This window comes from Lissotriton vulgaris, chromosome 8 (assembly GCF_964263255.1).
Source record: "Lissotriton vulgaris chromosome 8, aLisVul1.2, whole genome shotgun sequence".
Classification (NCBI taxonomy): domain Eukaryota; kingdom Metazoa; phylum Chordata; class Amphibia; order Caudata; family Salamandridae; genus Lissotriton; species Lissotriton vulgaris.
In genome coordinates this window covers 91566673-91593944 of record NC_141696.1, presented here as the reverse complement: position 1 = coordinate 91593944, position 27272 = coordinate 91566673, and the positions used below count along the sequence as shown (strand labels likewise).

Below are 27272 nucleotides of genomic sequence, written 5' to 3'. Positions count from 1 at the left end.
GGGGTTTGGGGGGGGGGTCTACGCTACCTTCTAGATACCTCACACGAGTCCTCGAACGACCTTTAAGTGGCGTCGAGTTTATTGGGGCCCCCGTCAAGTCAAGGGAAATTGGTAGTTGCACTCGAGGTACACCTCTGTGCGGTCGCCCCTCACAAGTGAGGGGGATATTTCTGGTTTAGGGATCTTGACACCGGTTACGACCTTGCCGTTGGCCCTTAAACGTTAGGATGTACAATTTCAAAATTTCAAGTTAAATGTTTTGTAGGATGTTAGTTCGGCTAGGAGAACCTTTGTATTAGAGAATATGTTAAGGTTAGCCAAACATCGCCATGTGGTAATGAAATTGTACATAATATGAAACTGTTATTTTAATGTTTTAATTTTGTTTCATATTTTAATAAATACGGCCGGGAGGGTCACTCCCTCCCGTCTTCCAAAAGTTCAGAACTGTTTCCGGTTTCCCATCCTTGGGGATTGTGTTGAGAGGGGGTGGCGGGTATCTCAGCCATATAGGAAATAGTCAATAAATTGCGCCATATGTTCTGCCATGCTGCCAATTGCAGAAATTATCGGTCTGCCCGGAGTTGGTAATGTACCTTTGTGTATTTTTGGTATTAAGTAAAACCTGGGCATGATAGGTTGGTCAACATTTAGGAATTTAAATTCCTGCATCGATATCAGGCCTTCTCTTTTATACTTGTGGAGCATCTTTTTCAGGGAATCTCTAGCATTTTCATATTGTTTAATGTTGGAGATTTGGTAACAAGCGATATCTGATAGCTGTCTATTGGCCTCAGCAATATACTGTGTTTGAGGCCTAATCACTATGTTTCCCCCTTTGTCAGAGCTACACACAATGTTCTGATGGTCATTCTTGAGTTTTGAGATGAGGGCCCAGTATTGCTTTTCTTTATGGCTTTTTATTCTTTTCCGATGTTTGACTTGGTGATAAAGCTTTTTTAAATCAGATGTTATTACCTCATGAAAGGAATCGATGGAGTCTTTAGGCATGATTGGCATGAAACAAGAAGTGGGTTTGAACGGGCTCATGCCTGCACCAGATTGTTCAATCTTTGCTCCCACAAGTTCCTGTTGTGTGGTCAGGTTACAATCCACTTGGCTGTTGTCGTCACCCATTTGTTGCAAAGTAAGCAAGGCTCTTGCATCTCAGGCTTGAAGTGCATTCGTAGATGGTTCTGTAGTAGTTTCCATGCTGTTATTGAGACCATCTTTTATATTTAAAAATTTGCATAGCTTCAATTTTCGTATGTATCTGAAAATGTCTATTCTGGTGGAAGCATAATTAAAGTCTGTCAAAGGACAATGCGATAATCCTAGGCTGAGTAGTTGTTTTTCAGCTGCAGTCAGTGTAGCGGTTGAAAGATTTACAATTGTTTTGTCTTTTAGTTCTTTTTGCGCCAATATTGATTCCTCTTTTTGTTTTTTTTGTTGCTGTTTGTATTTGTGTTTTTTCCGGCGTTCTTTGCGTCTTCTGTTAATTCTGGCCCTTTTTCTTGCTGTTGTTGACGCCGATTGAGAGGGTGCAGAGTTTGGAGGCACGCACTTACTAAAAAATCAAATTCCTCGCCTAGGTCAAGCACCATTTGAGGACCTCCGGTAGTTGTTTTAGTCGAACTGCTGTTGTCAGAATATTTGCTGCTGTTGACTGAATCAGTGTCACTGACTCCAGGGGCAGCTTCTGCGTTGGCATATATATTACTTAATACCCATAGTAAACTACATACTTTACTTCGATAGGAGAACATTTTGAGAATCAGGGTTGGGTCCACTATTGTTTTCTTTTCAAACTGGATTGTATAACTTCTTTCTTCTAGCTTAAATGTTAGATGAATAAATATTTATAGGTGAGATAGGTTAAATATAACAACAACTGTGATATCAGGCTTTTGTAGGTAGGGTTCTAATGAAGTAGGTGTGAGTATTGAGTAAAATATTGTTAGACAGTTTTATGTGCTGCATACTCACTATGAATCGTAGCACAGGGGAACAACATCTCATTATTGAGATTTTAAGAATTTGGATAAGAATACTAGGTACTTCGCTAATATTTTAACAATATTTTTGTTTTATGGTCTAATTGAAACGTGATTCCCAAAGACAGTGGAGCCTTTTAAAGGTCTTGAGATATTTTTTATAAGATCTTTTCTTCATAGTCTAACACAATCAGATATTATTTAAAATGGCTGATAATTAGTTGTCCTGAATATTCATGACCATTGTAGCACTGACGATGCAGAGTTGCATCACTAAGGTTTTGAGGCTTAGGGTTTCAATCCCAGGTACTCAGAATTTAATGTTTTTTGTTGGGGGATTCATTGTTTATGTTTTGAGTTTTGTGTCATATTTTGTTTTTGTATTGTTTATTGTGATTGCAAATAATTTATAGAAAGGTGTTAAGTGGTAGCTAAGCATGTAAAAGATTTGTTTTTAGTGCTAAATACTTCGATTGGAGGCAAATAAGGTTAGAAATGTTCAGAAACAGTATAGGACTTCTTCTGAGGTCAAACAGTGGGTAATTTAAATTTGTTATAAATAGGCATTTCAGAAATGTGGTTGGCTTATTTCATAGAGGTTGGAGTGGGAACTTAGTAAGTAAACATGATATTGCATATTTAAATATTCTGGTTTTGAAGCTATGCTTGTATGTTTCGTGTCACATTTTTAATGAGGGATTTTATGATTTAGATTTTTTATCATGGGATTTGTGTTTTTATTGTTCTACAATAAAGAGAATTTGGAAATTTGAGTCAAATGAGTGAGCTATGTGTTGGGAGATAAAGTTTAATGTTGGGGAGTGTTTCTGGCTTTTGTTTATACTTATTTTGGTGTGCCTCCAACTGGCACTTATGTTGGATCAAAGATGGTATTTTGTGTTGATATTGTGAACGTATTCACCTTTAACATCACCCAACATTATGGTTGGGGTATAGCATCAGTATAAAGTCTTATTATATATGGGGTATTAATTACTATTGAAACGTTATGATCATAAGGAATTCAGAAAAACTGTCCCTACATATTTTAGATGCTATGAATCAATTGGCAATCTATTAGAGGTGATTGAGAATTGGAATTAAATTATTTCAGGTTAGATATTTGATACTTGTGAAAGTTGCATGAAATTATTGGTGCTAACATTTGTATAATGGGAAGTACTAGCTGAAAGACTAAGGGGTCAATTACGATGGCGTTCAGAAAGGCTCCAAATTGGATTCCGATTCGGCGACTCAGATTCAGAGCCTATGTTTCTGACTGAATCGTATACATGTACAACCGGCCAATTACGATGCTAGGAAACTGTTCAGGCTATCCGAATCGGTTCCAATCAGCATTCGCACAGACCAAGTCGTTAGGAGCTGAATCGTACAGCTGTAGGGACACTGTTTCCGAACGAGCGATTAAGATGGCCAATTCTGACAGCTGTTCCAAATCGGTTTGTCTGACATGGATCGGCTGTCGGAATTTTACTTTGGGGGCCTGTAGAAGGTCCCCTTTCACCTGTAGGCCTCTGGTCGGGGCCCAGAGGGGGGTACCAAGGGACCTCTCTTTATAATCATGCACAGTGTGGCAGGCACCATGGAGTGCAGTTCGCAGGGTGCAAGGTTTTCCCCAACCACCCCTTCTTTAAAAAATATATATATTTATTACATTTTTTACGGATTTACTCCCTCCTCCTCCAGCACCCCCCCATACTAATAGCATAACCGTACAATACATAGAATATGAAAGTAGTGAAGACCCTGGAATAAAACAGAGCATTTTTACCAAATCCCAATATCTTACTATTGGTTACATAAATTCCTTAAACACTGTACATATTAAATCTTCTGGTTCTCTTCATATATAAAAATAAAATGCTTAATAAATACTATAACTATACTGATATCTATCAAAATCTGCTTTGAAAAGCTACTTGTAACTTAGTTGATAATGTATACAGATAAAGTGGATGTGACTTTTCACCCTTCTTTTTGTTGTACCCAAGTAGCAAGGGACTTCCAAATTTGTACACCTTTCGCTTTGGGCCTAAGCCCTTTTATTTATTTATTTATGTTCCTGTAGCGCGCCTGAATCAGCCCCGAAGGGGTATCTCCGCGCGTAGCTTCTGTATGAGTCGAAAGAGCTTATTGAGGGACATAGCAGTGTAGGGAGCAGAGGAGAATTAGTCTTGGGTAAATAGGTATGTTTTTAGTTTTTTTCTAAAAGAAAAGAGATTAGAGATGTGTCTCAGTTGTGGTGGGAGGGAGTTCCATAGCAAGGGGCCTTTGAGAGAGGGTGCTCGGCCACCCTGTCTCGCTCTGATGACTTTGGGTACATGCATCAACATGGTGTTACTGGAGCGCAAAGCACGTCCAGGAGAGTAGGGGACAAAAATGTCTTTTAAGTATTTGGGACCGGACCCATAGATGCATTTATGCATTATGCAGCAAAGTTTGAAATTGACCCGTTGTTGCACTGGGAGCCAGTGAAGGTGGGAAAGGAGAGGGCGTGATGGGGTACGGGGGGGGGCATTCAAGATGAGTCTTGCTGCGGTGTTCTGCACCACCTGCAGTCTGCATAGTTGTTCTTGGTTGGCGGAGATGAGTAGGCCATTGCAATAGTCTACCCGCCCGAGTACTAGTGCCTGTACCAGCGTTTTCCTGTGGATGTCTGGCAGGAAGGGGAAAATGCGCCGTAGAAGACCTTTGCGTGCATATACGCATTTTTGTAGACTTAGGCTGCTAGCAGTTGAGCCAGCCACTGCTGGAAGCAGGGGGGATTAGGACCTAGCCATGCTGATGAAATTCATAACCTAAAGATGGTCATAGCAATACTCATCAACCTCCTTCTTTCCTTGGACCTGCCCAGTAGGATTAGGGCCGGAGTCAAGTTATTTCTGGCTTCAGTTTGTCCCTTACAAATTCTTCAATCGGCCGATTACCCCAGTTAAAACATTGCATCTTGCAAATACATGAACTATATCGGCCTTATATAGGGAGCAGCATGGGCATTGGGTCCCCTTCATTGTTCTCCACTTTGCGATTTGGTCTGGTGTGTAATATAAGAAGAAACACGTTTTATTAAACATTTTATAAAACTGGACCTGTAGTTTGGCGGACATCAAGACATCCTGAGCCCCTAAAAAAGCTTGTTGAAATCCATTATCTGTAATATCTAACTTGATTTGCCATTCTTCCGAGATTTTAGCCAGATCATCTGTCTTTAATATATTTAAAAGATTGTATACAGTACCAATTCAGGGGAGAGTTTCCTGCATTCATTTTTCTATAGGCTCATTTTTGGTCACTCGCCTCCCCCTTTCCCCTTTTTCAAAAGGAAATCCCTTATTTGGAGAAACTTAAAAAATTCTCTATGAGTGAGGTTAAACTTCCCTTTAAGCTCTTCGAAAGATATAAAACCCAGGGGTGTGTAAAAACAGCCTATTTTATCAATCCCACTCCACCATCAATTTGTCATAAAGTAGTCATGAAAGATCCCAGGAAGATTCTCATTACCCTGAAGTAGCGTATACAAATTACATTTTTCCAGCCCTAACACTCATCTGATTGTGGCCCAGGTTTGGAAAGCATTCCAAAGAGTCTTGAACCTAACCCTTTTATAATATCCTAGCTCCAGCCGGCACCATAGACATCCCCATTCGGATGGAAACGATTCTGAAACCAATTCGGTCAGAAGAGTTTCTTAACTTCATCATAATCGGCTCCTCAATGTCATGAGGTGTTAGGTTAGATTCTAATTCTATATCAAGGTAAATCATGGGAAACATGTGAATTAACTGGGGAAATGCTATGTGAATGATTAGATTTCTGCCTTAATGGTGATTTCTGGCAGAACTGTAGCACCTAATATCATTAGGCCAAGCCAGCCTTCATTGTTGATGGTCAGTGGAGAATCCATCCCAGGCAATAGAGTTGGTTTTTCTGACTCCAAGTATTCAACCACAAATGCCAATCTGAAAGTTTGGGAAGCAATCTTGGGACATGCCTTTCTGGAGGGTCTCTTTGGGAAAAATAGAATCTATCCACTACCATAAATCCTGAGAGTATTGTTTCACTTTACAAACAGACTGGTCATAGAAAGAGCAGGCAACCAATAAACAAAATGTTATGTAAATTATCAGCGGAACATTTAGTCAAAGTCAATGGCTTAGGTGGCTTAACAGTTCTTGGTATGTGCATAAGTATCTACACTATCCATATGCCAGGGGCAGAGAATGTGGAAGATGAGTCTCTGAAAAGAATTAGGCAGTCATTGGCAAATTTCTATCTGCTGGTCGAAATATTCAAGAAGATCTATTTCAGGTTTATGAGTAGTTATCCAATTGTTATTGTAGCCCCCTTGCCCCCCATTTCTGCATGTCTGGGTTTACTGGCTTTAGTATTTTTTCTGCCTTACTACCACTAAAGAATAACAAAGTGCTTAATCACCTCCAAAACAACTACTTTGTAAAGCAGCTTCCTCTTGGTCTGTTATATTCTAGAAATGCCTTGTACATGCTTCCTAAAATCTACCTATGGAATGACATGTAATATGTAGACTGCAGCGTGCATTAACATTACCCACAAATATGACAACAAATATATTTACTGAGAGCACAGTGGAACTGTGATCAAATGCTCTGCAATAAAACATGGCATTGCAATGAGCCTTTGCCCTGTAGGAAAGAGCTTTTCCGCATATTCATAAATCATCCCTAGAGTGTGCCTTGTAGTGCAGGGTGATTATATATATAGAAAATAGGGCACACTACATATTGGGGTTAGTGTGCTCTCACTTTAAAATCAGATTCAAAAGCATTTGCACTGAGTAGGCTTTGCTAGACTTTTCTCTGAACAGGTCTAGATGGGATTGACATTTTTATTTCCAAATTCGATGATTCAAAGGTATCTTTCACTTAAATGTCAAAATCTGATGTATTGATGAAGTCAGATTCTTTTTATTTAACTAAAGTGGAAAAGTAACTATGAAAATGTGCTTTATGCTGCTTGACCCAAAGCTAACCTAATGCCAGCTTTGCCACTCAGCCCCTCCATAGCTTGAATATACATCGTTGGCTGAGTTAATGACTCTGGCTCATTGACTAATAGCCTGCCTCTGAAACAAAGAAGAGCAGGTTTGTTGTAACTGCTGGCTACTTAGCAGGTATTGTCTATCTGAGAAGGGACAAGAACAGTTGACAGTACAAAAGGTGCTTTATCACTGCATCTTCTGTCTTGAAGGTGGCTGAGAGGGCTTCTCCTATTCATTTGCAGTACCCTCCAAGATAGGCAGGTTCGAGTCACAGTAGAGGACAGAATCAGTTGTGAGTCTATCAGGTGGAAGGTGATTGCATCTAAAAATGAGAGCATCTAAGAAGCTGACAGTGGGCATGTCTGGTGGCCCAAGGGTCCTCCCATACTGAAACAGAGGCTCCTGGGTACTTACAGTAATAAAAAGATGAAATGCTGCAAAATGAAGTGGATTGATCTGCATCTCAAGTATTACCTCTTCAGTATATTCCTGGTTCTGGGAAGATGCCGCCTGAAAAAGGCCCTGGTAGATGAAAACTCTTGAGCCTTGAATCCTGCTGGAAGAATATCATTCCCTTGAGGACACAATTACTCCTGAGTTCTGCTGCCACCCGTGGACTGGAACTGCTCTCCGTGGATCCAGTGGTTAGCCTGCTGTTTGCCTGCTTCAAAGACACAAAAAGCAGAAGGACGGCTGATCCAAGAGGGTCCAGATGACCACAGAGGACTGGACTCTGTTGGAGACCTGGCTGGAGAGGGACCAGGTGCCTAGAATTCTGCCCAAAGATGCTAGTGGTGGCCGGTCTGACCAAAAGGAACTTTTGAAGTTGGAGAAAGGTAGAACTTGGACATTTGTTAAACCTCCAAACGTCCGAGACAAGGTGCAGAATCTTGCCCTACAATGTCACACTCCAGCTGGGCAAGAAAACCAGGTTTTAACCCCATTAAGCTTTTTGCCACACTGAAAATTGGTTCAGGAAAATTTGTGGAGAAGGCATCCAGGCTTATGTAGTCCTGCCTGGGTACAGCTTTCAGCATTGGCCACTAGAGAATTTTAGTTTCCAAAAAAGTAACAAAGGGCCAAGTTTAGAGTTTGGCGGATGGGTTACTCCATCACAAATGTGACGGATATCCGATCTACAGTATTACTATTAACGATTGATTGCTAATAGTTTTAAAAATTGTATGATATTTTAATTGGAGCGCTTTTAAAACTTCCCTGACACCCCTACAGCGAGATCACTTCGCTGGGCACCCCCTTTCCACAGCGTCAATCCACTGAGGCGCAGGGAACATTTCAACACAACTTTGGCAGCCATCTTAGATTGGGCAGGCTCGCCGGAGAGCTCGACGCCCCTCCCGCCCTCCCTGGGTATTTAACAGGGCGTAATTCGGTTCCGCGAGATAACACTTGCTGTTTCCCTCTGAGGCGGAAGCCGGAGGTCTATTGTGCTCTCTTGCACCTTTCTACCTTAAAAACGATTGATTGCTAATAGTTTTAAAAATTGTATGATATTTTAATTGGAGCGCTTTTAAAACTTCCCTGACACCCCTACAGCGAGATCACTTCGCTGGGCACCCCCTTTCCACAGCGTCGATCCACTGAGGCGCAGGGAACATTTCAACACAACTTTGGCAGCCATCTTAGATTGGGCAGGCTCGCCGGAGAGCTCGACGCCCCTCCCACCCTCCTACTGCCCCGCCCAAAGTATGTATAAAAATAACAACATTGCCCGTCCGCGCAGCGGGCGGGCGCGCCGGCGCGCCCGTCCGCGTCAGACACGCGCCCAGCGCCATACCCCCTGTGTTTTTGGGCACTGAAAGGATTACTTACTCCGGTGATGAAATACGTAAGTTGAATCCCGGACAACTGACGACTTGTAGTCAGCACAATCTAGAGAATTTCTCAGATCAAGCTAAAATCGAGTGTAGGGGCTGCAAATCCATTATTCCCCTAAATAATGACAAAGCTAAATATCTGACTAATGGCTCCGCCAAGCATACTACTATATCCATCTCCCTCATCAATGCTCGCTCCTTGGCTAAGCATAGGCAGGATATCGCTGATCTAATTGTGGACCACGCGATAGACATCCTTTTTTTAACCGAAACTTGGATGGATGACACATCCGAGCCCGACCTTCAGGTAGCGGTACCGGACGGCTTTAAGGTGTATAGGCGGGACAGACAGGGGGGAAAAAGAGGAGGAGGCCTGGCTATTATTACTCGGGATATCTTCCCAGTTAGAATTTCTCCGGTGCCATCGCCGGCATGTGAGGCGCTGCACTTTGTCATTAATCTGAATGCCTCACACAATCTTAAGGGAGTGCTTATCTACAGGCCACCAGGACCTCGCTCAGAATTTCTCTCCACCTTCACTTCCTGGTTGGAACCCCTAGCCATTGAGGATTCCTTTATGGCATTAGGAGACATAAATTTCCATCTGGACAAAACAGATGAGGCGGATACACAAACGCTACTAGCAGAATGTAACACACTGGGCTTAAACCAGCATATCAAAGCTCCAACACATGACGCTGGGCATACTTTGGATGCTATCTTTTCCAACATCAGTGAGTTGGAGGTATCTAAAATTCTGCCTCTCACATGGACAGACCACCATGCTATTCTCTGTCACCTACCGTCTAAACGAATTAAACCTGCTAAACAGGCCCCTTTTCAAAATAAATTCAGAGTATGGAAGGACATCGATTATGAAACTTTTAAGATGTCCTTATCCAAGACTTGCCCGAATATTCAGTCTGACCCCACTGAAGCAGTGGGGCAGTATCTTAACTGGGTAGGCAATGCGGTGGACATGCATGCTCCACTAAAAACCACATCAAAAAACAGAAAGGTGCCTTCAGCACCGTGGTACTCAGAGACCCTTAGAAAGCAAAAACAGATCTGCAGGAACCAGGAAAGAACCTGGCGCAAGACATATGACAACATAAGCAAAGCCAAGTATAAAGACGAACTCACCATCTACAAAAAAATGATTCAGGAGGAAAAACAGAACTACTTTGAGCAACAAATTAATAAGTCAAAAAATTCGAGTCGACAACTGTTTGAAGTAGTTAAGACTTTGGCAGGGAAAGCGGCAGATCTGAATCCTCCCCACTCTCAGGAATTCTGCAATAATCTAGCAGGTTTCTTCTTCTCAAAAGTAAACGATATATATGCAGAATTTTCGCTCACTACACCTAGCACCAGTATACATCCTAAATTACCCAAAAACAGCCCGCATTGTTCGTTTACCAGATTCAGGGATATAACGAATCAGGAAATAGAAGATCTTATGAGACAGGTAAAAACAGGCTCATCCCTAGATCCCTGCCCCCCTAAAATCTTCATCCCAGTAATTGATGTGGTGAGCAAAGTCATTACTCCCATTTGCAACGCCATGTTCCAATCTGGGATTTTCCCAGATAAGTTAAAAAACACGCTGCTGAAACCTCTACTGAAAAAAACTGGTCTAGATAAAACAACTCTCAAAAACTACAGACCCATTGCCAGCTTGCCTTACCTGGCTAAAATAGTGGAAAAAGCAATGAATATCCAATTAGCTGAATACATTGAACAAAATAACCTCCTGGATGAGTCGCAGTTTGGGTTCCGGAAACTTCATGGAACAGAGACTGCCCTCATTAAGGCTGCCGATGATATTAGAACCATTAGGGACCTAGGAGGAACAGCTATATTGGTCCTGCTGGATCTCTCGGCGGCCTTCGACACGGTCAATCATGCTGTCCTGATTGACCGTGTCGAGGACATGGGCATTTGCGCAAAGGACAAGGAGCTTTTGGCTTCATTTCTTTCCAACAGAACGCAGGCAGTGACTCTGGGCGCATTTCAATCCACTGAGCTCGCACTCCCATGTGGCGTTCCGCAAGGCTCATCCCTAAGTCCGACACTTTTCAACATCTATGTGTCGGACTTAGCAAGGGTGATTAAGAACTACCGGATGAGCCTTACCTCATACGCTGACGACACCCAACTGGTGATCGCAATTAAGAATGATGGTGAGGAGGTTGCCGCCAGGTTCCAAGAAGGCATGCTTGCCATCAAGGACTGGATGTCTGAGAACTGCTTGCGCCTCAACTCGGAGAAAACCGAGGTAATGATCTTTGGAAAACTATCGCCGCAACGGTCCACTCTTTGGTGGCCGACCCCTCTCGGAGCCCCCCCAAAACCTCTGCAAAAGGTCAGGAATTTAGGAATCATATTCGACGACAACCTTAATTTTTCCAACCATGCCAACCAGGTTGCGTCGTCTGCCTTCCACAAGCTTAAGATCATTAGAAAAATCCTGCCCTATCTTCCGGAGAGTACTGGGAAAACAGTGGTGAGTTCCTTGGTACTCTCAACACTTGATTACTGTAATGGATTGTTTGTAAATGCCCAGGCACGGGTGGTGGCCAAACTGCAGCTTATACAAAATGCTGCCGCAAGGCTACTAGCTGGCATTCCTAAGTTTCAGTCTACCAGGCAAGCGATAAGGAACTACCATTGGTTAACAGTGAGAAATCGCATTAGATTCAAGACCTTGTGTCTCACTTATAAAGCCCTCAAGGGTCTTGGACCAGCATTTCTCAAACAGAAACTTTGCTACTATTTACCAAAAAGATCCTTACGCTCCGAACAGAGACATCTACTGGCAGTGCCACGCACTAGGACGGTGACATGGGGCGACAGAAACTTCACCAACGCTGCTGCCAAACTGTGGAACACGCTTCCAAAGGAAATAAAATTGGCACCATCGCTACTGCAATTTAGGAAATTGATAAAAACCTGGTTATTTGACCAATAAATTGATCAGGACATCACTTTTTATGGTAGATATATGTCCAATCTGGGATCTTCAGTAAAGTTATAGCGCCAAGACACCCTCGGGTATAAGCTGCGCTTTATAAATTTTTAAAATAAAATAATAAAGAGCATTGTATCCAATGACACTTGTATTGCGGTGGATAGGAGACCCGTCAGGTTTGTGATGGAATAGCCCATCTGTCAAACTATAAATCAGGCCCCAAGTCTTTACGTGAAACCTCAGTCTATCAGGGCCACAAAGCAAGCTCGGCTGCTACAAACTCCAGGTTAGTGCTGAACCCAACTTTGAGGGACACCAGGGAAACCCTGGATGTCCCGAACTGAAAAATGTGAAATAGATAAATAAACCCGACACACTGGGAGAAAATTCCCAGGGTGTCACGGAAAATATTTTTTGTTTTTCAAAAATAAACTCCCACTTTGAATCACACCTATGTCCTGGTCAACTACAAATAGTGACCTTTGGTTGGCACTTTTTCTTGTTGCAATTTACCCTCATGCATTTCACACTAAAATTTAAAAATTCATTTCTCCTTTTCCCTCTAACCTATTTTAATGATCTTGGCGTCTCTCTGCCCACTAAACAGTTGCTTCTAAACTAGCTTGGCTATTATATTGTGTTTTCTGGTATCCCTGTAATGTTGATGGTACTTCTTAAACCTCACACACGCATCTCTAGTGATTGAGTGCTTTTTGTGCCATAGCTATCAGGGATTGAGCAGAGATGTTCTCAGAGCTGTGGTTTGGTCTACTGAGAGTGGATTTATTAAGTTGGCATTGATATCCCCCCACTTACCAACCCCGGTTTGACAAGTTCAGATTGCAGGTTGTGAATCTGTATGCAGACCTCCTCTATGCTGAACAGTCTCTATTCTGTTTCAGGGTGAAAACACCCATATCATCGGAGTTAGACACTGTAACAAACAGCTAATTAATTAACTAATTAGCAATGTGTCTCCTCTTTGCAATTCTGCATTATCCTTTACTAAAGATGCTTGTGATGTTATATTACATATCATCAGAATGCTATGATTATTAGACAGTGCAGACTGCACAGTGCATGAAGGAGACAAGTGTGTGATTTATATTCATATACAAATACATCCAGGAATGTCACAACAGTTCTCCAGAAACAAACTCCAACTTAAGTTGTTGCATCTTAGTTCAAAGGTTTCATCATCCTGAGATCTTGTTGACATTACAACCCATTGCAGGGAATACCCAAATCTCATCACAACATAAGCTGTCTGTCTCAGAACCTCTCCAGTGGATCTAACAGTCAATCCATACATTGGGTAACTTCTTCTTTCATCTCAATGTGTACTAGAAATCCAGTGACCAGTTACCGCCCATGATTTTACACACAGCTCAGTAACAATTCTTGAGATGTCGGCCACTCTCTGCTACAGCGTATCCATTTAGTGTTACACTTAACATGTATGCATATTTTATAGCGTGTATTTATTTTTACATTTCATAAACCTTTGAAGTTTTTTAGAATAATGTCTGTAAAATGCAGACCTCAGTACACCCCAAGCGATTGCAAGCGATTTAGGGTGTGATTTAGAGTTTGTCAGATGGGATACTCCGTCACAATAGTGATTTGCATACAGCTAGTCTCGTTTGGAGTCCCGTATGGGGTGAAAAACGATGGACTAGAATGTGGCCCAAATAACTTGCAATAGCTGAAACTTAATGAAGAGATTCACCCACCACCTTTGTGTTTTCCTTAAAGCTTAGTAGTAAACTTGCCATTGACAATGTGAAAATGTTTTTTTATTTATTCTTTTGTGAAAATGTGTGTGATTTATATTTTTCCTAAATCAATGTGCCCAGGCCTAGTATGAGCAAAAGCGGTGGTATTGTAGAATTATTTTGCACAATAGCTTGTATTGACACAAAAACAAGGATATGAGGTATCTAATAAGTGTACATATATACTGTACATAACGTGAATTGGGTCTCATTTATTGTAATGGGGTTCATTCATTTATTTATTTGAGGTTTTATGAAGTGGGGCACGTTTTCCTTAGCTTTCTTCAGTATGGATAATGGGTTTCTGTGGACAGCGCTCTAGAATAGGAGACCTTTTGTGCAATGATTTTAAACACTAGAATCATTAGGGTGTCCTTTATTATAACAAAAAAGATCAACATGTAAGTGTAAAACACCAAGGTCAGTTTACCTAATATCTCACTGGGCTTTTGGTTGGTCCTAATTATAGTAATGCACATGTGTGTCATTTCGTTTCACCCTTTGGAAAGAGGGTATGCTTTAAGGGGTATATTTGTATGCACACACTACTCGGCTCAGTGTGGTGATACACAATATCAGTATGCCACAGTGCTAGGGATATCCGAAAAGTGGAGAAAGGTTGGCTGAGCAAGGCAGACAATGCTCCAAGCTAGGGGGTGGGCACTCTCCTTCAAGGCTTATGCCATGGTAATAGTAAGCCAAAACCTTACGATAGACCTAGATGCGTTTAGGCTCACACTTGTCAAGAGTCTTTTTTCTTGTTACATTAATGATCTAGAAGAAGATCTTAAGGAATGAGAAGCTATTAACCAATGAACACCGCGTGTATAAAGTGCTGCAATTCATCTGGATTTTTCAGTGCCACCTCTCTTATTGCAGTTGCACTTAGATGGATTTTCCATCTGCAACACTCATGAAAAAGGCACACCTGTGGTGAACTGATTCAACATAAAACCTTAAGCATGAGTACCCTCCTCAGTTAAAGGAGTACATCACTTGAAGTGGTTTTGGCCAATGAGATCCTTGGCTTGGAGTGGTGCAGATGTGTTTGCCAGTCAAGTTAAATAGCATGCTACAGTCTCATCCTATGTTCATGTAGCCAAGACTTTGAGGGGATTCTGGTGTTCTCCAGTGTGGTACCATCTCTATTGAAATGGTTTCCATGGATCACTCAGGATAATGGAAAGAACTGACACCATCTAAAATTATTTCTCAGAGTTTATCCTGCTACGTTGGAATACCCTGACTATGGTTGTGCGGATCTGCTTTGTTTTTATGCTGTATATAACTGGATTCGACACAGGTGGCACCAAAAGGTAGATATTGGCCATGAGAATGGGAAGCAGCGGTGAGCTGTGGCGTCCAAACCTGTGGACCACCGATAGACCAATAAGAGGAATGTAAAACATGAGGACCGCACAGATATGGGAGATGCATGTACTGAAAGTCTTACGCCGTGCATTGTTGGTGGCAATTTTTAGGACAGCTCGTAAGATCATTATATAGGACAACAGAATGTAGATAGAATCAAGACCCTTAGTGAAAAGGACAGCAATAAGGCCATATAAACTATTAACCTTTATATCTGCACATGCAAGCCTTATTACATCCTGGTGCAAGCAGTAGGAGTGGGACAAGAGGTGGGACTTGCAAAAAGAGAATCTTATTGTGAGAAAGGGAATAGGGAATACTACACAGAAGCTTCGAGTTAATATCAGGAGACCAATCTTTGCTATGACTGAGTTAGTTAGGATGGACGCATATCTGAGAGGCTGGCAAATAGCCATACACCGGTCGAAGGCCATGGCTACTAGGACACCTGACTCCATTGCCGCGAAGGAGTGGATGAAGAACATCTGGATTAGGCAGGCTTCAATAACGATCTCACTGAAGTGGAACCAGAAAATGCCCAGCACTGTGGGCAGTGTGGTCAAGGACACACCAAGGTCAGTGAGCGACAACATGGCCAAGAAGAAGTACATGGGTGTATGGAGGCTCGGCTCTTTCCAGATGAAGTAGAGGAGGGTGCAGTTCCCAATGAGGGCGATGATGTAGAGGAAACACAGTAGTGGCGTGAGCCAATGCTGGCTTGCTTCCATTCCAGGAATCCCAATAAGAAGGAAGGTAACATGAGCTGGCCGAGAATTATTAGATGACTCCATCACTTCTTCCTGGTGTCTTTTCAAATCAATCATTTGAAAATCCTGAAAGAAAGTGCAAAATAGAGTACATTTCATGATAAAAACCTTTAACAAATAATCCCATATGCCTGCTCTCCTGCTTGCAGGACTATTGTGAACAACAAGGTTCTTGGAGTCTGCCCATTGTTTACAATTCATTGACTTCTTTGTCACTCTTGTGTGCTGCCTCCTAATTGGCCAGTGCATGGCAAGCATCACTTCCTTTTCTTTCTGTGGTGCATGAAACAAGCACAGATTGATTCAACTTAATAAGTGGTCGTCCGCTGCTCATGCTGTGATTGCGGTACTATTTCTTCTTCTGTATGCCTAGTTAGCACAGACTTTTCAATAACTATTGTGCTCACCAGTTTCAGGTCTGCCATGACAAGGTCAATGCTGATTGCATCATAATGTCTTTTTTTACCTTTCAGCCATGTTGTACAGCAGCTGCGATGCACCGTGTCTGTGAATTATTTTTAAAAAGCGCTATGACACAGCAGCTCTCCATGTCAAACAGTTTTTTTTCTTTCGGCTATGTTCCATAGCGCTGTAATGTGGTGCATCATAGCTCTTTTATTTTCTTTGCTGTTAGCCATTTTGCATAGAGGCTACACTGCTGTGCAACATGACTAAAAACACAGAGTCAATAGATATTGCATAGATGAGGATTATAGGCTTTGCCCGTGCTTGCTCCCTCAACTGAACCTTGTACCTGTCCTTACATAATTGAGATGTGCCACTCCCCCACAGAGGCCATGTGCGTAGAAAACATCCTTTGAGTCCACCTCCTCCTTCAATGAACCCTGGCCCTGCCAATATCTAGGGGTCTGTTTTTCTGTGTCTGCTTCTGCAGACTATGGGGCATATTTACAAGCCCCTATCGCCACTGGAGCATCCACTTTTTTGACGCTCCGGTGTTGATCCCTGCAAGCCCATATTTACAGGCCAAGGTAAACCACTTTCCGTAGCTTAACACAGCCTTGTAAATATGGTCCTCTGCAACACAGTTTTCTGTTGCAAAGGGGTGTGCTATGAGTGTTTCTGTGGGCGTTCCCAGCAACGCCCACGGTTTTTAACACAACTCCAGATTTACTTGGATCTGTAAATTTGAATCAGCACCAAAAACTAACACCTTTCAAAATGTGGCGCAACAAGGAGAAATACTTTTATTTCTCCTCGTTTTTTGTTCTTTCCATGTGTGCTGCATTCTGCCGCACTCAAAGTAGGAGCAAAACACCATTAATGATTGTTTTTTGAGCAGAAGGAGTCGCTTCCTGCACAAACACAAAGTTATCCCAGCAACGCAGGCACCCTTGTCCCACGGGGCAAGGGTGCCTGCGTTGGCGCTTGGCAGCTTTTTTAGCGCCAGCACAGAGATGAGCACAAGGATGTGCTTGTTAATACAGCACATCCCTGCCTTTTGAAAATGAAGCACGAAGTGCAGCAAACTTGCTTGCCGCACCGCGCTGCTCCATTTTCATGTACACATGCCCCATTGTGCTTTGGGACCGAGCCTCTTTTAATCCTAGTATTCTCAGTTAATGGTTTATTTTATACATTTACTTCGAGGAACATTGATTGCCAATACTTTCTTGATATTGGGTAAGTGGTATATGTTTTTAATCATTGCTTAATTTGTAAAAAATGTAAGTGCCTGAATGCCACAATTGCGGATACCAAGGCTGCCTAGCGATGATTTCCCGTTATACCGCTTTCACCCACCTTCCTACACTCCCTGCCCGTTTATCGCATTCCTGCACTTTCTTTTTTATCCTTGCGGTATACCTTTGTCATTGTTTTTTTCTTCTGTCTCATTTTTCCCTTTTCTGCCTTTGTCCTGGTGCTGAAAGATGAGTGCTGGTGGGCTCCACATGCAACCACAGCCTCAAGCACTGTCAATAAGTTGTTCATAATAGCTTCTGCATAGCACAGATTCTGAAGTGTACTGTGTCAGCATCCTTTAGTTACATTAACTGCAAACATGATTGCTTTAGTATTGTATCCAAATGTCAGAACTTCATTCCACTGAGACAAAGTTAGTAGACATGCGGGTGTGTTTTTAGCAGTCACAGCTCAAATCCTGCTGGTAAGGTTGGTGCGCTGTGCTTCCCTCATAAATGAATCTTTATAGTACCACAGTTCATTCCCTGGGGTGGATGGGCCATTGGTTCTGAGATCCTGAGTGCAATAAGGCGAGGGGTCAGCAAGTGTGTGGATGAGGCTAGAGATATGACTAAAAAGAAAAATGATTCTGCAATTATTTTGTTGCCTTCACGATTCAAATAAATACATCTAAACCATATGGCACATACCTTCAATGAAACATAAATACAAGTTAAAGCAATCAGTGGGGAATGCGTGAATTCATGTTATGAAGCTCCCTTTTGCTTGGGCTCATCCTGTATGGGTAGGGGAGGGGCAGGGTTTCTGGGAGGGAGAATTAGCTGGGATCAGAGTCTTTCACGCGGCACAATGGCCCGGATTCACTAATATTTGATGCAACGCAGCGCAGCAACCAAAGTCACTGCACTGCCTTCAGTCAAAGGGAGAGATAGAACAAAATGTGCTATATTTAATGAGATAGGGTAAATTTTTTATCTCTTCCAGTGCTGGAACTCTTTTGGTGTCTTGTGCCAACATGTGCATCCTTGTGCCATGGTGCAAGGGTGTGTGCATTTTCTGAAACTCAATGTGTGTGCTGTAATGTCCCTAGCAGAACTAGAGAATTAAAGGTCACAGTCCATGAAAGAAAGATGATTCTTACTGACTGTCACACCGTGGCGTCATACACGGTATGACTTAGCCACCTGAGGTCAAGTCGGCCAAAAGATGGGTATCACTTTATTTATTTATTTATTTATTTATTTTTATTTTTGGTTTTTGTATAGCGCGTAGTCACCCTTGAGTATCCCAGCGCTGAAACCTCAAACTCCTAATGGGGGGCACAGGAAAAAAAATCGGAAAGAATCAGGGGAAAAGGAGAGTTTTGAGGGACTTTCTGAATCGAAGGAGGTTTGGCTCAGCTCTGAGGTTTGAGGGGAGAGCGTTCCATTTTCTGGCCGTGTTCACCGAGAATCTGCGGCCGCCTATGCGGGTTTTCTTTACCCTGGGGACAACAATAAGGTTTCCTTGTTCGGACCGAAGCGCTCTCGAGGGTCTGTATGGAGTGATCCAGGTGCTCAGAATGGGGGGACCTGTGTTGTTCAGGACCTTGTGTGCCAGACAAAGGGCCTTAAAAGCGACTCTTTCCCTTACGGGGAGCCAATGAAGTTTTTTCAAGGCGGGTTTGGCCGAAGTTCTTGCTGGGGTGTTTGTAAGCAGGCGGGCTGCGGCATTTTGAGTTTTTTGTAGTGTTTGCAAGGTGGCTTCCGGCGCCCCGAGGTAGATTGCGTTACTATAATCCAACCTTGCTAGCACTAAGCCTTGAATTAGAAGCAGGCGGGACTGGAAAGGGAGTAGGGGGAGTACTTTCCTACATGATCTCAGGAGCCCATAGCAGATGCCGGCTGTTTTCCTGGCCTGTGTCCGGAAAGTAAGATCTGTCTCTATCCACACTCCCAGACTCTTGACCTCTGTCTTAGGGGAGGGGGGGTCACCCATACATGCGGGCCAGATGTTCGGAGGGAGACTCGGGGTTTTGTGTCCAAGCAGCAAGATCTCTGTCTTTGACCCGTTCAATTTTAGGTCGGAGTCGCCCATCCATTGATGAACAGTGGACAGGCAGTATTGCAGGTTGGAAGGCTGTAGCTTGGGGTGGGAGAGGGTCACCACCAATTGGGTGTGGTCAGCGTAGCTGACGATCGTGACTCCAAAAGGGGCGACCAGCTCCTCCAGAGGGGCCATATATACGTTAAAAAGTGTGGGGCTTAATGAGGAGCCCTGGGGCACTCCACATCGGAGGGGGATTGAGGGAGACCGGCTTTCTCCTTCCCAGACTTGGAAGGAGCGTCCGGAGAGAAAGGATGTGAGCCATCTCAGCGCACTGTCTTGTACGCCAGTGCTCTCTAGGCGCTGGACTAGGACCTGATGGCTGACAGTGTCGAATGCTGCGCTGAGGTCCAGGAGGACCACTGCCACTGATCCTCCTGTATCCATGATTTCCCTCGCTTTTTCTACGGCCGCCAGGAGGGCGGTGTCTGTGCCCTGACCTGGTCTAAAACCCGTTTGGGAGTTCTTTAGGCAGTGGTTTGTTTCCAGGAAGTGGGACAATTTTTTGTTTGCGAGCTTCTCCGCGACCTTACCTATCCAGGGGAGGAGCGAGATGGGTCGGTAATTAGATAGGTCCGTGGGGTCTAGTGACGGTTTCTTCAGCAGACCTTTAACAACGGCCTCCTTCCAGCTTTGTGGGACTATTCCTTGGGAAAAGGAGATGTTAATGAGGGCCGTGAGTCTGGCTGTGATAGTTCGTGCTATGTTTTTCGTGAACCGTACGGGAACTGAATCACTGGGGGCTCCGCTTTTCGTGGCTGCTAGAGTGGTTGCCACTTCAAGGGGCAAGACCAGCTTGTTGTGAGACAATCTGCAGAAAGGAAGATAAGATTTGCCTTCTTCTTTCACAGACTGTGACTTATGACCCTCTCGAACAATAGATAACCTAATGTAAGGGGCCCCATCATATGGGTGAACAGGACCATGTTGGCCCATAACTATGGGAAGAAATAGGTTTCTTATGCAACAATATACAAAGGAACTGCATCACACAAGATCCTTGCATAGCCTGGTTTTGTTGATGTGAATGTGAAGCACCAATAAAACAAGTAGCTTTCCTGGAAGCCTTTTCTGTTTATAAATAGGGTTATAAGCCACCTGACCTGTTGGAAGGTGCAAATCAAATAACATAAAACACACACACAACCTCCCAAAGAGTCCTCTTTTAGGAAAAGAACTATGAGCACAAGACCATAGAGCTGACAACTGGTTCAAAAAGATCTAGATTTAAAATTACATTAGAGGCCATACACCTGTATGAGGTCACTCGTGTAACACTATGTAAGTCTATTGAAACATGTTGGTTTGTATGTTTGTGATCAACACGGGGTGTTGCATTTCCTGATTAATTTCAAATCCCACCTGTGATTCCGCAGGAGCGATAAGAAGGTATTGAAGCTATGTTCCAGCCTTCACCTACTAAGACAGCCCAACACAAGTCAAACCTAATTGAGGTGGAATGGGGTAAGAGGAGATGGGAAGAGAAAAAACACTGGTCCCACTGAGGCAGAGGAGGATAGCATGGGAAGGCCAGAATTTTCTGTGTGTATCCTGTATATAAAGAAGAGAACCGGAGAATAAGTGTCAGTGTCGAATCATATATATATTTCGCAAGAGTGGTATACAATCTATGAAGGTAAGGATAACTATAGATTTGAGAGAGAGAGACAGGTTATCTATAAAACCATTATTTTTGTGTAAAAGCGTGTGGTTATAAACATACCAAATACATTTCTGTAGCAACCAATAATTAAGGGCCAAGTACAAACTAGAACTGCAGCAAACATAGACAATTAATCCAAAGACTGGAGGAATTATGTTTATACAAGGTCCTCTTGTATTTTCAGTTCCAGTAAGTTAGTCAAAAACACAAACTAAAAAAAAAAGGTGTAGGGCCATGTTGTATCGTTAATACATGTTTCTTAGTATGGCAGAAATATTGAACTGATGTTTTCTTTCCTTCGTCATGTTTGAGCGAGTTACCATCATAGTTCAGGGTAGCCTTTTGATCCTTTAAAGAGTTGTCTTTATTTCCAGGTTGATTTTTACACAGGAATCTAAGTAAACAGAGCTGGAGCAAGGAATGTCGAGCAGGAAGCCAAAATACCAGAGAGGAAACTGACAAGCATGAACCTCACTGGAGGCGAAAACTGCGACGGGCAAGTGCCCCGGAAGTAGAAAGGTGAGTGACCCTTTAGCAGAAGATTGCAGACGCGACAACTATAACACAAAGCAATCTTCTACCCAGGGAGGGCAGCTCTATGCCGGAAGTGCCGTATCTATTGTCAGGCGTGCAGCAAGCATGACAATGTTTTTCAAAGTATTTCATTTTCTTGATTTTATTAGTTAGATATTATATAACACCTGTGAAAAAAGGCATTAAGTTGTAAACTCAGCTAAAGACATACCACTGGTTTCTCCACCTTCATTCTCCTGATTTTAAATGGGGAGAGAAAGCTAAGAGGTAAGGGAGGTGGGAAGACAGGACATCCATCTATTTTTGGTAGATGTTACAATACTACCCATTCAATAGTAGATTCAATAGTTTAATAAAGATAGTGGTAGCTCACTGCTAAATATATTCTACCCAGTGTCGGAACAATCTGACTTCTTTCAAGTGGTTTCAGCATGCACTCACAACGTGCCAAATTGGCAAAGGAAACCTTCTATGCTCAAATCAGGTTATGCAACCTAGATGATTTTTGTCTGATCTATGGGAATAATTAGGGTACGTCGAGTCTGTTCACTGCTTACATGCGCTTTGGGCAGCATCAGTGGTTTTTGGGTGATTCATGCCCATAAAATCAGCATGGTGAATGCTGACAGCCAGAACCTCATTTTAGGCAGTCCTAACAGAGTGAAGTGGGATGCTCAATTACCAAAGTAAACCTGGATTGGATAATTATTTGTGCTAAGAAATAGCACTAAATGCAGGAGAAAATGAATAATGAGCGAGAGCCGCCTTTCCTGATCGCTAAATGTCAATTTATATTAGGATTTTTTCCCCCAAAACAATGTGAGGAGGAGTAATTGCCTAACTCCGGTCAAACCATAACATGAAATTGCAAAAATTACTCTGATTACTCCGGCGTAATCTAAATTTTGCCAAGGCCTAGTGTTGGGAAAGTTTTGGTTGGAACAGGCAGGAGAGGAAGATGGTACGAAGGACCACAAAGTCTGTCTGTCTGGGAACATGTTTCAAGAGGTTAAAAAAAACAGTCTTCCTATCAAGGTAGAATTTGTTCGGACCAGGCAGTTGAAGTAGCTCTCCATTCTCCAACTTGGTAAGTGCACAAGCAATAGACCCGAACATTAGGGCACACAGGACCTGACTTTGAAGATGTTTATGTCATAAAGAAGGAGATGTTCTCAGCACATTCTGGTAGTTGTTGGACCTGGTCCTCTTTCCAAAGTCACCCCCAAACTGTTTCCTTTCATCCTCCCTGTTTTCTGAACCAACATTTGTTTTCTTTAGGACTCTACACACTTTACTTCAGCTAACGCATGCATTGTATTTAAAAAGTTGGACATGTACTTTTATGTTTTACATGTCTTATTAGTGAAAAACTCCTAAATTCATTTGTCACTATTGCAAGGCCTTCTACAGCCATGAGGTAATATTGGGTTACCTTATTACACTTAATAAGTGATAACTTTTGATTCGGAGCAGGTAGGGATGTCAGGTTTGGCGTCTAAGGAATAGGAATGTAAAACCTTCCATAAAGGCAGAGTCAGAATTCTGAAAATGCCACTTTTAGACAGTTGACACAAGGAGATGATGGTCGGAGCACTGAAACATATCGGACATTCACCCCAGTCACAGATCTGGGTTGAATCCATCATTGTTCTTTAGCCCAGTTCACCATCCCAGGTCAGACCCAGCCATATGCAAATCATTCTTGACCCCGTCCATCATGGGAACATTCCAGCCCAAGTTGCCAAGCCTGGTCTTTCCTGGACCGGAAACAAGTATCCTGGGACCGGTTTCTGGGTAACACCCCTCATCAGCCAGGCTAGCTTGAATACAGTGGCAAAGTGAGCAAGGAACCCACATTTGGGCATACCCTGCCAACTTAGGGTGAACAAAGCAAATACAAGGAGATGATGGAAAGAGCACTGAAACATTTCAGACAGTCACCCCCAGTCACAGATCTGGATTCAATCCATCATTGCTCTTTAGCCCACTTCACCACCCCAGTTCAGACCCAGGCATAAGCAAATCGGTCTTGACCCTGTCCCTCATGGAAACAGTCCAGCTCGAACTGCCATGCCTGATCTTTCCTGGACCGGAAGCAAGCATCCTGGGACTGGTTTGGGGGTAACACCCCTCATCAGCCAGGCTACCTTGAATCCAGTGGCAAAGTAAGCAAGGGGCCTATGTCTGGGCATACCCTGCCAACTTAGGGCGAACAAAGCAAACACAAGGAGATGATAGACGGAGCACTGAAACATTTCAGACACTCACCCCGCGTCACAGATCTGGGTAGAATCCATCATCGTTCTTTAGCCCACTTCGCCACCCCAGTTCAGACCCAGCCATATGCAAATCAGTCTTGACCCTGTCCCTCATAGGAAAAGTCCAGCCCGAACTGCCAAGCCTTGTCTTTCCTGGACCGGAAACAAGCATTGTGGGAAAGGTTCCAGGGTAACAACCCTCATCAGCCAGGATAGCTTGAATCCAGTGGCAAAGTGAGCAAGGGACCCACGTTTAGGCATGCCTTGCCAACTTAGGGCAAACTAAGCAAACATAAGGAGATGATGGATGGAGCACTTAATCATTTTAGACACTGACGCCCAGTCACAGATCTGGGTTGAATCCATCATCGTTCTTTAGCCCACATCTCCACCCCTGTACAGACCCAGACATATGCAAATCAGTCTTGACTCTGTCCCTCGAGGGCTGGGAATAGTCTAGCCAGAACTGCCAAGCCTTTTATTTCCTGGACCGGAAACAAGAATCCTGGGTTCAGTTTCAGGGTAACACCCCTCCTAAGCCAGGCTAGGTTAAATCCAGTAGCAAAGGGAGCAAGGAACCCACGTCTGCTCATACCCTGCCAACTTAGGGCGAACAACGCAAACACAAGTGTTTACTTTTAGAAAGTTGGCATTTTCTTTTCCAAACTATTTGGTGCCTGCAGCCTGTTCCTGAGTCACATGACTAGGTGTAGCTGGCAGTTGGCCATTGTGTATCCCTTCTAGGGGTATACACCTGTTACAACGCATTTGTTACTCCGCACTACCATTACAACGCGACTTTTACAACGCATACCATTACAACGCATTGCGCTGGGGGGCGCTATAGGATAGGGAATAAGTATAATTTACTATCCAACACCTTCCCTAGGGTCCACGGGGACTGGAGTTAGAATAGTAAATTATACTTACCACTATCCAGCACCTCAAAGCGCTATGCGTTGTAATGGTATGCGTTGTAATGGTCGCGTTGTAATAGTAGGTAGTTGTAACGGTATGCGTTGTAACATGGTACATCCCTTCTAGGTAGCATCACAATAGAGGGCCTGGGAATTGGCAGAATGGGCAATCCTGGCTTAATGGGAGGGGCGGAGCTGTCACCTTCCACACTTGTACTTCAAAGGCCTTGGCCCAGGTCACACACACAGGATTTCACACTAATCTATTGTGCCCCAGAGAGGCTGGGACCAGGGCAGGGAGGCAGGACATTGAATCCAGACTCTTCTGTAGGGGGAAGTCTCCAGAAGTTACTTCCACTTCAAAGCTGGCACGAGGTATAAAAAGAGGAACCTCAGAGTCACTCTTCAGTACACTCCTGGACCTGTGGATACTACAGAAGAAAGACGCCCAGTTTACGTGCTGCACTGAACATGACTGGATATGCATTAGAAGTGGCATGAGGCTTGCCCTGCTGTCTGTGAAGAAAGATCGGACCTGCAAACTTGATCCAAGGTTTAAGTGACACCAAGGGTCATCTGACTGACCTCCTGTTCTGAGCTACAGGGACACAACAAGTTCCAAAGGCTTCCCTGCAGCTGCCCAGCTAAATCTGTTGAATGAATTTACCTGGACCTGCAATAGGACCTACCTGAGCCCTGCTGACATCTGCTTGGGTGAGTTTCTGATCCCACAAGAGGTGCCTCCCAGGAGTCAACTCTTGAAGTTTTGGGCTCTTAATGACCACGAACAGACTCGTTCATGCCTAGATCTTTCTGCCTGCATTGACCACCAACGAGATGCTCTGGAGAACCCAACTCTTCCTGCTACAGTGACCACCAGCAACAAGTGGCTACTTGTAATTTCAAGCTACAACATCTACCTCCGCTGTGACCACCAAAGCGAAGCTCCAGCAACCACCATCCATGACGCCCAACAGGATACTCACACTAACGCTATGACCGTCCATGACACTTTGCCTGCTCCTTGCGGCACCATTCACTGTGAATTGGACTCTTCATGCTAGACTTTAGAAGGAAACTTTTTCAGATGGACTAGCCTGGTCCCTATATTCGGCCCACGGTGCATTGCGGCCTGCCTGACCTTGAGATTTTCACCTGGTCTATCACAGGCAGATAACTGCGAGTCTACTTTGTGCTTTTAGGCCCATACTTAGCTTACATTTTGGAATTGCATTTCTCCTGTTCTACTGATTGGATTTTTTTGTTGCTTCTTTGTCAAATAATTTTTTACATTTTACTCTATCATTCTAAATTGGTGTGGGATTTTTCTTGTGATGTGTTGTCACTTTTAATGTTTATGTGGTGCATAAATATTTTATACATTGCATCTAAATTAAGCCGGACTGTTTTTGTGACAAGGTACCAGAGGGTTAAGCACATGTTAATTTAGTGACTTTTTATGGTTCACCCTGACAATGATTGTGGCTGTTCCGTGAGTAGACTTTCAACCCCTCAACCAATTTCTCACTGTGGTCTTCCTCATTTTTCACAGGTCCATGTAACAGTCTCTACCTCCGATGTAGAATCTGATTTTGATCTGAAATTTAGAAAAAGAATCCTAGTCCTGGTGAAGCAATGTACATTGTGCTTTACTCAGATCTTGCACAATGTGAAAATGTGAATCCTGGGACAGGAATGTCCCCTGCATGAAAAAAGGTGGATTTCCCTTCTCTGAGTGCCTGACTGTGTGTAACTGCCATTCAGACTTTTAATTTTTGACATAGGTGTTACACTAATCTAAACATGTGCACTGATGTGTAGGCCTGTCTCAGATTATGAGAGGTCCTGGACTTGTCTTGTGGCATCAAGGGGCAGACTAAGTGGGCCCTCATTTGAGACAGAGGAATACTGTCCCTGTCATTGCATTTAGCATTTAGAGAAGTGGTGGCAGCATATCCTGTTTTGAGAATCAGTACTCTCCAGACTTGTTATCTGACTCACCTCTGGCCCACTCATGTCAAGTAATGCTTCTGTACACTTCCCTTTAATTTGTGCTAACCTCACGAGTACATGTTATGTGTGTTGGTGTGTGTGGCCTCTGTAGTACATAAATTGTGCATGTGTGAGCAAGACTAATGGAGGCCAGTGAGATCAGTTTTGAATGCCTCTGTCCTGGCTTTGAACAAAGTGGAGTATGAGGACTGTGTTTCCAGATAGTGAAGATTTATTCCTCAAATTTCTGATTCTGTGAGAAAGAGACCTGACACTGAAGTGAGGGGAGAAGAGACAGGACTCATTTAGATATTCTGTGAAGCCTTTTGTTTATCACAAAACTTCTGAAAAGATTTTTATCACACACCTCCATTTGGTGGATGGTAGGACTGAGGTGGTTGGAC

At 43.2% G+C, this 27272-nt stretch overlaps 1 protein-coding gene across 1 annotated transcript; it reads right to left on the bottom strand.

The window, feature by feature from the left end:
• Positions 1-14821: 14821 nt before the first annotated feature.
• LOC147693490 (olfactory receptor 51G2-like) lies at positions 14822-15778 on the bottom strand. The gene has a single exon (XM_086933228.1). The coding sequence runs from the start codon at positions 15776-15778 to the stop codon at positions 14822-14824; it is 957 nt and encodes a 318-aa protein (XP_086789354.1).
• Between the last annotated feature and the right edge of the window lie 11494 nt (positions 15779-27272).